The sequence below is a fragment of the Rhodamnia argentea genome, chromosome 7, assembly GCF_020921035.1.
Source record: "Rhodamnia argentea isolate NSW1041297 chromosome 7, ASM2092103v1, whole genome shotgun sequence".
Classification (NCBI taxonomy): Eukaryota; Viridiplantae; Streptophyta; class Magnoliopsida; order Myrtales; family Myrtaceae; genus Rhodamnia; species Rhodamnia argentea.
Genome location: NC_063156.1, coordinates 14,014,660 through 14,029,253, shown reverse-complemented (window position 1 = coordinate 14,029,253; position 14,594 = coordinate 14,014,660). Strand labels below are relative to the sequence as shown.

General features: G+C 42.1%; 1 protein-coding gene across 3 annotated transcripts; it reads right to left on the bottom strand.

Annotated features, from left to right (window-relative positions):
* Positions 1-1,385: 1,385 nt before the first annotated feature.
* On the bottom strand, positions 1,386-5,697 carry LOC115743594. Of its 3 annotated transcripts, XM_030678437.2 has the most exons (4): positions 5,430-5,697; positions 4,109-4,906; positions 3,361-3,544; positions 1,386-2,473 (listed from the first exon to the last, which is right to left on the bottom strand). In XM_030678437.2, exons 2-4 carry the CDS (start codon positions 4,883-4,885, stop codon positions 1,953-1,955), a joined length of 1,482 nt encoding a protein of 493 aa, XP_030534297.1. In that variant the 5' UTR covers positions 4,886-4,906; positions 5,430-5,697; the 3' UTR covers positions 1,386-1,952. The 3 variants fall into 3 exon arrangements, with proteins under 3 accessions (XP_030534297.1, XP_030534296.1, XP_030534298.1); XM_030678436.2 differs by lacking the exon at positions 5,430-5,697 and having other exon boundaries at positions 4,109-5,200; XM_030678438.2 differs by lacking the exon at positions 5,430-5,697 and having other exon boundaries at positions 3,361-3,541; positions 4,109-5,200.
* Between the last annotated feature and the right edge of the window lie 8,897 nt (positions 5,698-14,594).

The window sequence follows — 14,594 nt, the reverse complement described above, 5'->3', positions numbered from 1 at the left end:
CTCCCCACTCTTTAAATTCCACGTGCCGTTTTCAGTCCGATTTGCACAAGAAATAGATGTTAAACGCTTGTCTATACGATTTCAATAGGCCGTTCATTTATCAATTCAGGTTTTTTTTGTTCACGGGACCTTTTTATCTTCGAATGATGGACATCGGGTGTGCATGAAGTCCTTTCCCACGCTGAGATTTTACTGTTAAACTTAGCATTTCGCAAAGCGTACATCGCTAGGCCTCGACGGTTCGAGCGAAGAAGATTGATGTCCAAGTAAGTTACAACGCAAGAAGCCATCTGAATTGGACCCATTAGGACGACGAAAGATGCACCAAATAGACAAGATGATGGAGCCACGAAACTTTAGCTCAGCCGTAAAAGAAAAAATATCAAAGAAAGAGCACGAGCAACAACAATGGAGAGCTACATGGGTGGCTCCATCAAGGCCAACTATCATTATCTTGCAAACCGGGTTGATCATATGTGGTCCTCGGAAAAGATCGTGCCTTTATACTGTCAGACGGCTGAGATTTGTTTCATTTCAATCCAACGGTGAAAGATTATATGGGAGGGGAGCGGGGCTTCTCGAGAACCATAGAACCGCCCGTGAAAATGAATCTGTCTTTGTCGTCTAAATCACAGTTCTTCGTAAGGAAATCAAAAAGAAAGAGACGGGGTTGCTTGTTGCGTGTTTGGATTGATTTTTATCTTTCATTTGTAGTGATCTAAATTTTGCGGTGCACACTCTTTGACATTTATTTCAAAAAAAACCAAAAAACACCTAAATTTTTTATTAAATGCAAGTGCAATATGTAGATTCGTAATTTTTTTTCGTGTCGTAATTTCTTGAAATTCAGATAATATTTTTTATACCTTCATGGGAAAGCAAAAGCAAAATTTTAATCCTAGAAACTGGAGGAAAAGAAAAGACAATACGTAGAGAATCGGCATAAGAACACCTCAAGTATTAATATTTGCATACAACGCTAAATTTGGAGCTAATATATATATTTTTTATTACTTAAGTGCCAAATTGGAGAAAAAAACGATTATTTAAGTACCAATTCCATATACAAATATTGACACTTAAAGTGTCCTTTTGCTCAGAGAATCTCAACAAATTAGGCAGATGCCGAGTGCGCGTCAATGACGCATTACCAAAACCAAAGTAAGAGTCCTCAACTTGTGCATTGCGTGAGCTGGTCTTGGATTTATGTTACTGAATGGACTCTTTTTTTCTTTCAGAAGTCGCCATCTGTACGTCTTTTGCCAGGACAGGATACTGCTTCTGAATTTTCCATGGTGCATGCCTAGTGCCTCCAAAGCATAAACGTCAACTAACGGAAAAGGTCATTCATCCGAATTCGTAAGCGTTGAATCTGATCAATCCTGTGAAACAACAGACGTGCTCGGTTTGATAAATCTTTGCATCCTGAAACAAAAGATTCAGCAAAAAAAAAACAACAGAAACTGCTGGAGACTAGGAACTAGTTCAGAACTGAATTGCAGAAGTTGATCATGATCAATGATATTGTACATGTGATATCTCTTCTGAAGTTACATACATCTTCTCCTACTTGCTAAAATGCTACGAGTACATATGATCCTTCGTTCACCGGGTATCGAATTCATCATATCCAGCACCTACACAGCTCCAAGGTCTAGAACTGAAGTAACAACAGGAAACCGCTAAGGTTTATCCTAGCCGTTTAATCTGCTCATGTGCAACCGATAGTGTTGAATCGTCCAGCCATATGAGTACACTCTTTTAGTCCTGCACATTCGTGCGCTTGCAACCAACCAAAATGCTAAAAGGAGGATGTGCGCGCATCACCGCAGCGCAAAATCCTTCTAATTCTGTTGGCACCAAGCACGCTGTACTGTAAGCACGATATTTTGAAATTCAGAGAAGTGGGTGTCGAGATAAAAAGATCTTTTAGGAATAAAATACTGGCTTTATCAAGCTAGCTCCTGCGACAGTTCATCCACCAGTAAGCTGAAAATTGCAAGTTCAATCCCTACAGCCATCTCTCCTACGGCTTCTTGATTCATCTTCCATGCATCGAGTTCCATCCTGAAATCATTTTCTACCATCATATCAATTGTGCTAGAGTCTACCTCCTTCCATGATTCCATCCTCATACACAGCCTCTTCACTACCGCTTCCTTTTCGTCGGATTTACTCTCTCTTCCCTCTTCCTCGGCAATGAGATCGGCAACCAATTTTGTCAAGCTACCGGGAACTTTCCTCATATTGGCGAAGCACAGTTCGACGACTTCTCCAATGAACCCATCAGATCTGATCGATGTTGCATCGAATGAACCTGCTTGATCGGTTGCACTATCATCTGCCTCCATGTCATCGGCATCGTCATCTTCTTCAGCTTCCAGTTCTAGCATCCTTTTCTCTAGCTCAATCGGATCTAGCTCCGCCAGTTTCTCAAATCGCTGAAGCTTGTACAGCAGTTGCTGCTTTGTTCCTGAATTTACACACAGCAAAAGGAAATGAGAATCCACCTCACATTTTTTTTCCAACAGGTTCTAGAAAGTACATATTCTAAGACAGATATCCAAAACGCACACTAATTAATTGGACATAAAGCCATGAGAATCACCAGGACCCAGCATGGCAACCTCTATTAGAGATTCAACAGAATATACAACATACACGTAGCATCTAATCAGACTAATTAAGTACAAAATGGGTTTTTTTCCTCAGTCGTATCTTACATATACATCAGGGCAATAAGTTCCTAGGAAAATTATCAAGAAATATATAAGGATTAAGTACTGTTTTTAAATGCTTTGGCAATGCAACATGCTCATCTGCCAATTGAACTTGTCATCATGGGTTCCCCAAGTAAAAGCATTCACTAGGTCATATCGATTGAAGTGTCAACACCAGCCAAAGAGCAGGGAAAAGAATTGCAGGAACTAATCGGTCTCGGCAGTTGGCTTCCCAAAAAAATTTGCATTGAAGAGGACTGGCATTACAAACACCGAACTCGCTAACACAGAACATGGGACTAGCGTGTAGTTATGACCCAAACGGAGATGTCAGCTTCCGAAATTGATGTTCATTTTCAAAAACCAGGACAGAGAAGAAGACTTAACTTCAACCCCCCACTCCCACAAGAGCAGCATTGGCATCTTCCCATGGAACCCACACAGCTCTCATGGTTCACGGTCACACAAGCGACCATGATTGGGCCATCATATCGCGACAAACTATGAGACATTATCAAGCTTACCAGTTCGTAGTATTCGGTTATAATGCCTGATAAGGACCACTCAACCAACACAGCAACAAAACAAGTCTTTCTCGGGTATTCAGTACACGTGGACGGGAATACCATCAAACACTTACTCTGCACGATGGCATAGCTGCACTCGTAGTCAAAACCGCCCTCGTCCTCGATGCTGTGGCTTTCGTCGTCGTCGTTCTCGAATGGTGGGTCAAGCACGGACACCGGGCTGCACTGTTCCTTCTCTTCTTCCTCTTCGGCTCCGGATCTCTTCGGCCTCTCTGCTTCGCAGTCTTTCTCGTCCTGCTATTCACACAGGATTAAGCAGTCACAATTCGTTTCCTATAGGAAGTAAGAGGAAAGTATCTCAATGAATTGAATCATGGGTCCAATTCAGCTAGGAGGTCATGAATCTCCCTACACGTTACACGGAGATACAAACAAACCGCTTTAATGGCAATTTCGCATTTCTCTCTTCTTGCATAAGAGATGAATTTTTTTCTCTGACTGATCCAGGCACGAGACAAGGACAAACTTGTCCTGCTCCGGAAATAATTTTCACGGGAAAAAGTCTTCAAGAAACGGAGATTTAATACCAAATTTTAGAGGGCATCATGGTAAATGTCGAGCGGGCGGTCGACATTCCGGCCGATACTGACCTACCGACCAAATAAATGAAGTCCCATGCACGAACGACCACTAAGACTGTTACAGCTGAGTCACGAGTGGCGACTCGGCCTCTCAGTCAACGACTCAGGGCGAGCGAGTCGCGACTCGCGTCCGGCGCGATGGACCGCATTTTGATGCACTACCAGTGACAGACTGTTACTTATCATCAACGTAGACAAAACGAAAGGGAAGAGGACGGACCTCATGTTCGCGGCGCGTCGGCGACGGAGCCGGAGAGGCGAAATCCGGCGTACGGTCGCTGGAGGACGAGCTCCTCCGCAAGGACGGCCTCGAAGGGCTCTCACTGAAGACGGCAGGGTGCTCGGCATCGTTCGCTCCGTCTTCACAGGAGTGGCTGCTGCTGCTGCTGCTCGAGCTAGTCTCCAAATCCGACGACTTGTCTTCGACGCTCTCTGACGACACCGTACGGCATTGCCCCGAGATGCACGTCACGCGCTCCCTCGAATCCCACGAACCGTGTCTCGATTCATTTGTTCCGTTCGCCGCTCCGATCTCTCGCTTCCGACCCGACCGGTTACTCCCGGTCAGCCTCTCCAGGATGGAGCCTAAAATGCCGGAGCTCGCGAGGTTCTGCTTCTGGGTCTTCGACGTCGGGAACGAGGAGCTCTTGTGCTGTATTCTCAGAGCCGCCTCGAGAAGCAGAGCGGCTGTTCTCGCCGGGATGTGGAGGAGAATGGGGTTGGAGGATTTGGCCGGAGGAGAAGGAGACGGGAAGTCAAAGAGAGGGGACTTTCTGGGGTCCGGCGAGGCTTGGTGTGAGAAGAAACAGACGCTCTTGCACAGACTCGAGGACGATTTCGGGGCTTGATGCGAGATGGGTTTTGGCTTCTTGAGCTGCAGTTGGAGCGAGGGAGAGGTTCTTGGTGGGCGCTTGAGCTGGGAACGTCGGTCCTCGATGTAGCTCTTGAGGAGGAACGGTTCTTGATCTTCTTTCAGCAGCTCGCGCAACTGTGCCATCGCCGACAGTGGTGCTGCTCACTACCGTCGAAGATGATATCAGTTTCTAAGCAGAGGCAGTGCCATGAAAGATTTGGAAGAGGTTTCAACTCTCAGGTTTCAGAGAGAGAGAGAGAGAGAGAGAGAGACGGGGAGGTGGGAAGGAATGAGGAGACTTCCTGATTCAAATCTGGAGGTCAGAGAATCGAGGCAACGCAGAAACGAAACACATTATAACCAAAAAAGAAACACACTAGCTACAAGTAGATGGAAAAAACGTGCTCTTGTGCTTTTGCTTGCTCCTAGCGGAGTGGATGGGTGAGACGCATTTTGGTTTTCGGACCCTAAAAAAAGAACAGAGGATTGATTGTGAAGTGGAACCCAAAAACAGAAAATGGGAGGAGGATGTGGTCGTGTATGCGCTTCTCAAATTCTTGTCCGCTACCAGAAGGGTGTTCTTACAGAAATCATCAAGTTAAAAAAAAAAAGACGGGGGCAAAAACATCAACTCATACTAAAAAATATGGTATCTGATATAGCAATAGCATCCTAAGAACAGGGATGCCTTTCTTAATTTTCACGCCACGAGAATTCCCTACTCTCTCTCTCTCTCTCTCTCTCTCTCTCTCTTTGTTCTGAGATGAAGTTCAGGGGTTTGATGAAACAGTTGTCCAGCTGCAAAAACAGCAGATAAAGGGCGGGCAGAGGCTCACAGGATTCGCGAGAAGTGCGCTGCCCGGGGATCGACGGAAGGGGGGTTGCTTTTTAGCTTTTCGGGATTTTCAATTTTCCTAAGAAACAACTTGGGCTGACTGCTCACAGTTGACCCCCCCGGTCAACGATCCAAATGGACTCTTCTTCCAAATGAGCCATATTTCCCTTTAGGCACAGCATTGCTCCGCGAGGTTAGCCGGTAACTTGATAAGATAGTGTGGAAAACAAGGTGACAAATCATTCAAACAAATTTGTCAGCGACATGCAGACTTGTACGTGCTTCCGTTCCTTATACCTGTAAGTTTAATTTTCACTATCATTTCTAGGGATGAGCATGGATCCACGGTAGAATCAAGAATCAAAAAGTCGAATCGGTGGAAATATGGTAGATTCTAGGTTCCGGGTTTCGGGATACGCATGATAGGTTTCGGGTTCCAAAAATTGGGAAACCAGTTCTAATGGGGTAAATTCCATGTTCCACCTCCTACAACCTAAAACAAGTTTTTGTATTTTTCTTGTTTTATAGCTTCATGCGATTTTGTGGTATTTCATGGCGTCTAATAATGAGTGTGTAATTTGGAATCACTAATTTGTGCTTCCGTTTCAGCGACATCCATGATCGATACTTTTACTTTTGTTAATGTTTAATTTTTCTTCTTGTGTCCAAATATAAGGTATGATCATTGTTGGAAATGAAAAAGACTTTTCGTAACCCAAGCTCATCTTGTGAATTGGAGTCTTGGAAATTATTATCTAGGAAATTATGTTTACTTATTGTTGCTTGTTTTCAAGATAGTTTTAATTGTTCTAGTTATCTAAAAGGTCTATAAATATTATGTAATCTTTCAAGACATGCAATGAATATCAATTACAAATTTCCCTCTTCCAACATTTGGTATCATAGCCAATTTGGCTAAGTTTTGTGAATTCGGCTTATAAAAATCTCGAGTCATATGACTTCTGTGAATGGTGCCGAGACGATCCAACCTCAACTCCCAAGGTTCAATGGGAAGAATTTTGAGCATTGGAAGATCCAAATGGAGGTGCTATTCGGGTTTCGTGAGCCGACCGAGATTGTGGAAAAAGGATTCATGGAGCCAGAAACGCCGGTAGATTTGACAACAGAGGAGCAGAGAACGATAAAAGAAAATCACAAGAAAGATCGTAAGGCTCTCTTTTACATCTTTCAAGTGATAGATTCGTCAATCTTTGAACAAGTGGCGAATTCCAAGACGGTAAAAGAAGCTTGGGACACTCTCATCAAAATTTACAAAGGCGTTGAGAAGGTCCGGAAGGTTCAGCTTCGGACTCTTCGTCAACAATTCGAGCTCCTTCGGATGGAAAAGTCGGAGTCCATTTCCGACTATTTCTCACGGATATTGGCTCTTGTCAATCAAATGAAGGCCAATGGTGAGACTATTGGTGACCAACAGATCGTTGAGAATATTCTTCGGACGCTAACTTTGCAATTCGAATATATTGTGACTTCCATTGAAGATCTACAGAGCCAGTTGGTGTTGCTTGATGAAAATAACAATCTTTCTAATCAAAAGAAAGATAAAAAGCAACAAGAGAAGCATTCTGGACAACGAAAAAGATAAGTCCCATATTCAGTGTTTTAATTGTAAAAAGTATGGGCATTACCAATCTAATTGTCGAAGCAAGAAGATTGGTGGTCAAAAGTTTCATGCCAAGGTAGCAAGATTTGTTGATAGCGACGATGAGCATGATAATGCTCTTTTATTCACGTGTAATGCTATGGTGGAAAACCAGAAAAATATTTGGTGCTTAGACACCGGATGTAGCAATCACATGTGCGGCGAGAAGTAGTTATTCTCAAAACTTGATGACACCTTTCTTTCGGAGGTGAGGTTCCGGAATAATGCCAAAGTTCCTATCATGGGAAAGGGGACAATTAAAATCAAGGCGAAGGATGGGTCGGTTCAAAGCAATTTCGACGTTCATTATGTTCCCGGTCTTCGAGAAAATCTCCTAAGCATAGGACAGTTGTCCAAGCGAGGCTATCACATGACCATTAAGGATGAGTTTTGCCCGATTCATGATGGCAAAGGAGGGTTGATTGCAAAGGTAAAAATGGCTCGAAATCGACTTTTTCCTTTATATATTAATTATGCTACCTCGTGTTTTAGTGCCTCGGTGCAAGATTCTTCATGGCTTTGGCACAAGCGGTTCGGGCATGTGAATTTTGATAGCTTGAAGTCGTTGTCTCGAAAGAAGATGGTGCGAGGATTACCCGAAATTTCTTCTCCAAAGGAAATATGTGAACCATGTGTTATTAGGAAGAAGTGCAAAAAAAGCTTCCCTTCGGGACAATCATGGAGGGCTTCAAAGCCATTGGAGTTAGTGCACTCTGACCTCTGCAGACCGCTTGGTGAATCGTCAAATTAAGGGTACAAGTATTTTGTTACCTTCATCGACAACTTTAGTCGGAAAACATGGGTTTATTTCTTGAAGCACAAGTCCAATGCCATTGTTGCTTTCAAGGAGTTCAAAGCCTATGTAGAAAAACAAACTGGGCACCAAATTCGGATTCTCCGAACCGATTGTGGCACGTAATATTTGGTTGGTGATGGCTTCTTTAAAGCGTAAAGCATCAAGCATCAATTGACAACACGGAATACTCCTCAACAGAACGGAGTAGCGGAGAGAAAAAAGTGCACTATTGTTGATATGGTTCGTATCATGCTTCGTTCCAAACACTTGCCTAAGCATTTTGGGGCGAAGGCGGTTGCTTGTGCTGTTTACTTGTTGAATCGGTCTCCTACTAAAGGTCTTGAGTTTAAGACTCCGGCGGAGGTGTGGAGTGGTCGAACCCCTTCAATTCAGCATCTTCATGTGTTCGGGTGTATTACTTATGCCCATATGCCAAATAAGCTTCACAAGAAGCTTGATGAGAAGAGTGAGAAGTGCATCTTCCTCGGTTATGGTAATGAGACCAAGGGTTATTGATTGCATAATCTGCTAACGAAGAAGGTGGTTATCGGTCGAGATGTCACCATTTATGAGGAAGGTGAGTGGACTTGGAACACGGAGGAGAAGAAGCAGTTTTACTTTGTCCTAGATGAGGAGGAGTCGGTTCAACCCGATTCGGATAACCAATCCGAACCGATGGCGGTATCGGTGCAACCCGATCCGATAGCAGAAACTCAGTCGGATTCTACCGAAACTTCCTCACATCCACGACAAGAACGAGTTTTACCGACTCATTTGAGGGATTGTATTTTGTCCAATGATGATGATCCCTTTGATGAAGAAATTATTAATTTTGCTCTCTTTACGGATTGTGATTCGACAAACTTTAAGGAGGCTTCCCAAGATGATGATTGGGTTTGTGCTATGGATGATGCGATATATGCAATCGAGAAAAATGATACATGGGAGCTCACTTCTCTTCTAGAAAGCAAGAAGTCCATCGGCGTGAAATGGGTCTATAAGACCAAGTACAAGCCTAATGGTGATGTTGATCGGTTGAAGGCTCGTCTTATAGTCAAGGGTTACAAACAAAAATCCAGGATTGAGTATTTTGAGGTATTTGCTCCGGTTGCAAGAATGGATACTATTCGCATTATCTTTGTTTTGGCTGTTCAAAGACATTAGAAAATACACCAAATGGATGTCAAGTCCGCATTTCTCAATGGCGTACTTGAGGAGGAGGTGTATGTGGATCAACCCGAGGGGTATGTCAAGAAAGGATAAGAGGGCTTAGTCTACAAATTGAAGAAAGCTCTTTACGGTCTCAAGCAAGTACCGCAAGCATGGTATACCATAATTGATTCTTATTTCATGAATCATGGTTTTAACCGATGTCCTTACGAGCATGCTTTATATGTGAAGATTAGCTTGAACGGTGAGATGCTTATTGTTTGCTTATATGTTGATGATCTCATATTTATCGGAAATTGTCAAGAGATGATTTCTGACTTCAAGGAGGCCATGCCTCGTGAGTTCGATATGGCGGACATGGGTCTCATGTATTATTTTCTCGGCCTTGAAGTTACACAATCGGAGGATGGTATTTTTATTTGTCAACAAAAGCATCCCAAGGATATTCTTGAGCGTTTCAAAATGGCTACTTGTAAACCAATTAGCCCTCTAATAGAGGAAAGATTGAAGTTGACAAAAGATGGAAGTGGCTCTGAAGTCAATCCCACATATTTCACGAGGCTAGTCGAGAGTCTACGATATTTGACTTCTACTCGGCTAGATCTTGTTTATAGTGTTGGGATGGTAAGCAGATTTATGAAGACTCCTAGACAATCACACTTGCAGGTGGCAAAAAGAATTCTACGATACATTAAAGGTACTGCGGATGATGGTATATTCTACACTGTTTCTAATGATTTTCAGCTTGTGGGATATACGGATGCTGATTGGGGAGGGGATATTGGAGAAAGGAAAAGTACTTTCGATTATATTTTCTCTTTAGGAAATTGAATTTTTTTCTTGGCCCTTGAAGAAACAACAAGTGGTTGCTTTGTCCAAGGCGGAAGCGGAATACATGACAGCGGCTTATTGTGCTACTCAAGCAATTTGGCTACGTTTGATGCTTGTTGAGTTACGTCATAAGCAGGAGCATCCGACGGTGATTAATTGTGATAACAAGTTAGCAATTGCCCTTGCAAAGAATCCGGTCTTTCATGGAAGAAGCAAGCACATTGATATAAAGTATCATTTCATTCAAGATCTAGTGAAGTTCGAGGAGATTGTGTTACGGTTTTGCAAGTCGGATGACCAAGTCGCTGACATATTTACTAAGCCGTTGAAGATGGACTCCTTCCTTAAACTCAAGAGAATGATCGACATGGTCAAGATGAGCTCGGTTTAAAGGAGGCTGTTGGAAATGAAAAGGACTTTTTGTAACCCAAGCTCATCTTGTGAATTGGAGTCTTGGAAATTATTATCTCGGAAATTATGTTTACTTATTGTTGCTTGTTTTCAAGATAGTTTTAATTGTTCTAGTTATCTAAAGAGTCTATAAATATTATGTAATCTTTCAAGATATGCAATGAATATCAATTACAAATTTCTTTCTTCCAACAATCATTGGATTGTAGTACCAAATGATGGTCATCAGATTTGATAATTCACTACAATCGTTCATTTAAGAATACAGGCGCAACCTAGTAGACCCCGAAATCGACTTTGAAGCCTCCGACGGGGTAGGTTCACGTTTTAAAGTATGCAAGATAGGTTCAAGGTTTCACAAAATGGGGAATGGACTTCGATGGGTAAGTTCCAAATTCAGAACCGCTCATCCTTAATCCTTTCTTCCCATTGTTCCGATGCACCATCCATCGGCTGTTTTTAGCCGCCGGCACCACCCAGGCCATCATCAAGGGCCCCAAGCCGATGGCCAGGGCACAACCCAAGTCCATTAGAGGCCAGACGCCACCGACTTTTTGGTGATTTTGATGCGGCTCGAGAGCTTGTTATTCGCGACCGCTTTAATCTTATATGAGTTTCATTTTCATTTACGTAAATTAATTAATGATTGAGCCTGGAGGGAAGCGCTTCCGTCCTTAGAGAAAAATGGACTTCATTCGAAAATGCACTGTTGGGTCTTAAGTTATTTTCTCTCCAGATTCCAAATTGATCTTAACCTAGATCGTACGGCGCAATTGGGTAAGATCGGTTGAGAGCTTTTGGACGAAACTCAAATTGCCCCCATTCTAACGCGCAGATCATGAGATATCATGTCATGTATTCCGGGCTGACCGATGGCAACGACGTCTTTTTAAGTTCATGATTTGTCCAGTTCAAAGTCATTTATGTAAAATTCCAAATCACGAGCTTCCAAACACATGAAGAAACATGTGTTTGGAATCGCGGGTCCAAAGATTGAGCAAATATTTTCATAAGAAACACCACAAAAAGCACTTAGGCGCTTCTAGCCGGAAGCCCCGTGGTCCGCAAACCACATCGGCGGTAGGGAAGTCCACAATGAGAGGTTTGGCAAATTACACCTGGCTGTTGTGAAATTGGCAAATTGGGGGTCGCCGTTTACCATCGCCTTGGTTCCTACGTTCTAACCAAATCTTAGGTTCAGCTTATCCATGATATTGAAGATGACTGGCAAACTTAAACCGGACTAAAGTGGCCACCGACCAATTTTGAAAGTCTCGGGGTTGTGTCGGGGAAGTCATACCTAAGTAATGCGTCGAGGAACCGGCATATGACATCTAAAGATCCGAGGGTCCGGATACTCATAGGCTGGAGCACGCGACGATGCTCGTTCGGTACCTTAGCCCTCTTTTGGTTAAGTTCTAAATCATTTATCAGATAATCTTCTAATTATGCATTTTTTTTTTGTCACAATTAAAAAAAGTCGCCTCAATACCTATTTGGTGAAGTTACCAATTAACGACGCCGTTTTCTTATGTTGAGGCTTCTCCATTAGTGTATGAGAGTGAATGATAGCAAAACGTAATCTCAATTCGGAAAACATGTGAAGTATGCATTATGACGTGGCGGCTTAAGTGATATGCGAAAAGAAAAATTGAACGTGACATGAGAAATGACATAATGTACAATTCAAATACAACGTGACATGGCGAAAATAAAAGTTAAATCGCGACATGGAGAATGACATCACATGCAATTCGGATGCAACATGACATAATAGAAACATGACATGGAAAATGACATGACATGAGAATCCAAACGGAAACGCAACATGGCAAAACCGAAATTACAATGCGCCATGAAAAGCGACATGACATGCAATTTATGTGAAACTTGACGTTGCAGACTTGGATTTTAAACGTGACAACGAAATGAAATAGCCTTGGCAATTCATATGCAAACATGAAATGGAAAAATAAGAGTTGAAACATGATATGGCATGGCAATTCGGATGCAGAAATGAAGTGACAAACTTAGAATTATAACCAGACATATAAAATGACATGGCATGGCAATTCATGACAAGGCCACATGGAAATTAATAGGGACAAGACATAAATGACATAAGATATGTCAAACTCGATCGTGTGCGGAGACACTTTATTCATTGTTGTCGCTCCAAATTTTGATTGCTTAAAATGGGGTCAAAAGTCAAAATCAAGGTCTATAGGATTAAGAAAGAAACGAGGGTCAAAAAGTGAATTTTGAAGTCGGCTCAATCTGTTGGTTAATTGAATCCTTCGGTAGTTTTTCATTATAAAGACAGGTGTATGCGAGAAACTTGTCAAACTGAATATTTTGGTTAACTACCAATCAAAATCAAAGTAGCAGCCCCCAAATATTATTTTCAGACAGTAATTGACGCTTAGAATGCACAACTTTTACGAGTAGAGGGTGCCCTCTTGTGCTTAAGAGGAACCACCTTTGACATAAAATAAAGCGTCTCTAACTTTGCGGTGATTCGCATTTTACCTTGAAGGGAAAGCACTTTGCACCCTAAAAGGAAGTGCTTCTCACCATGAAAAGAGGTATACGCACCGCACGTTCACTTGACACCTACAATAACAATAACTTATTGTACTCTCGTGACCTTCTTTTGAATTTTCAAAATTTATATCAATCTATCTTTGGAGAGGCAGAGAGGCGGTTGCTATTGTGGGTCTTTCTCCTAAAAGAAAGTGGTTCATACCCTAAAGGCCCAGGCACCCTATTTAGGTGTGGGGAACGCCCTACGAAGCCCCACTTCATAACATCTCCGCAAATAGGGCACCCCACCTCACTTTGTACTAATGGTAAGTTCTCTCCTTGCCCTCGCTCTCTCATTTTCCTTTAATCACACTTTTTCTCTCTTTCATGTGGTTTTCTCAAAGACAAACAGCAAAAAGGTAAGACTCTCTTCTCCAATTAAAGGGGAAATGCACGTCTAGGATTGTTGATTTCGTAGATCCAGAATCCAATCGTAATCATGCTGTTTCCGTAAAAATCGAATTTCAATATGCGTGACGCTATGTGAGTCGAATATTGAAACATTGGTAGGATGCCTCTTGTTGGTTGTTGAGATATATAAATTGTAGATTTTTTTTATTAAATTGTGGAGTTGGAAGATTAACGTATGGCGGATGATTTAGGAAGTGTTGCATTCGAATAATCTTTCTCTAATTGCAAACCAACCCTTAGGTCAAGATACCAATGGTATTGGGTTTGTGTGTAGGATAGGCTACGACGATATTACCGTAGGTCAAGGGCTGATAGCCATCACGATTTGAACTCATGAATAGAGAACCTCGTATATGAGTACATTGTAGGCATTGTACATGAAACCCTAAATCTTGCGTATGAAATGCAATTATGACGTAAGCATCTCAATTGATTGGATTAAGTCATTTCGATGAATATTACCTTAAATTGCTTACATATCACTTAAAAGTTGCCTACTTGGCATCCTCAAACATAAATTTTCAAACGGAATTGCCCCCGTCAATGATCGACTAGGGCTTAATTTACTAATTGAAAGGTTTAGAACTTGACTATACATTTTCGCAAAGGTCTACTTGATCAACCTGGTTAAAAGTTTTATGGCTCACTTGCATTCTATACATAACATTTAGAACTTGTATTGCAATTGTTCCCACACTTATGTGTTACATGCGTGTTGTGCAAATCGGTCGTGTCGAAAGTTGTCCGTTAGCTTAGGGTTTGAAATAGTTTTTCTTTTTTCGGGTTCATTTGTCTCACGAAAAGTTCATACGAACAGCATGACCATGTTTCCATGATGTTAAAAACATCTAATTTACCTCAATTATATTTTCCAACACGTAAGAGCGACGAGGGGCGTGGGACATGAAGGGAATCAAGTTTGACTATACTATATTTGGGATTAGCTTTGGCTCGACTTGCCCCGCTAAGTAGTCAACCAGGACTAACTAGTTAGTAAAGTCAAGTCGCTTTTTCGGTAAGGACATTGACAATATTTTGCTGTAGCAAGAGGGAAAAGAGGCAGAGCATTGCAATAGATTTAAAAGGATAAAACCGAAGGTTGACGTACCATTATTAACTGTATGAAGACAAAAGTGGAGTGCCACAACCGTACTCA

Coding starts and splice junctions, on each gene's coding strand:
- LOC115743594 (XM_030678437.2), bottom strand. CDS start 4,885: ATGGCACAGTTGCGCGAGCTGCTGAAAGAAGATCAAGAACCGTTCCTC. Junction 3,545..4,108: donor CGACGCGCCGCGAACATGAG/GTCCGTCCTCTT, acceptor CTGTGTGAATAG/CAGGACGAGAAAGACTGCGA. Junction 2,474..3,360: donor CAGCTATGCCATCGTGCAGA/GTAAGTGTTTGA, acceptor GTGTAAATTCAG/GAACAAAGCAGCAACTGCTG.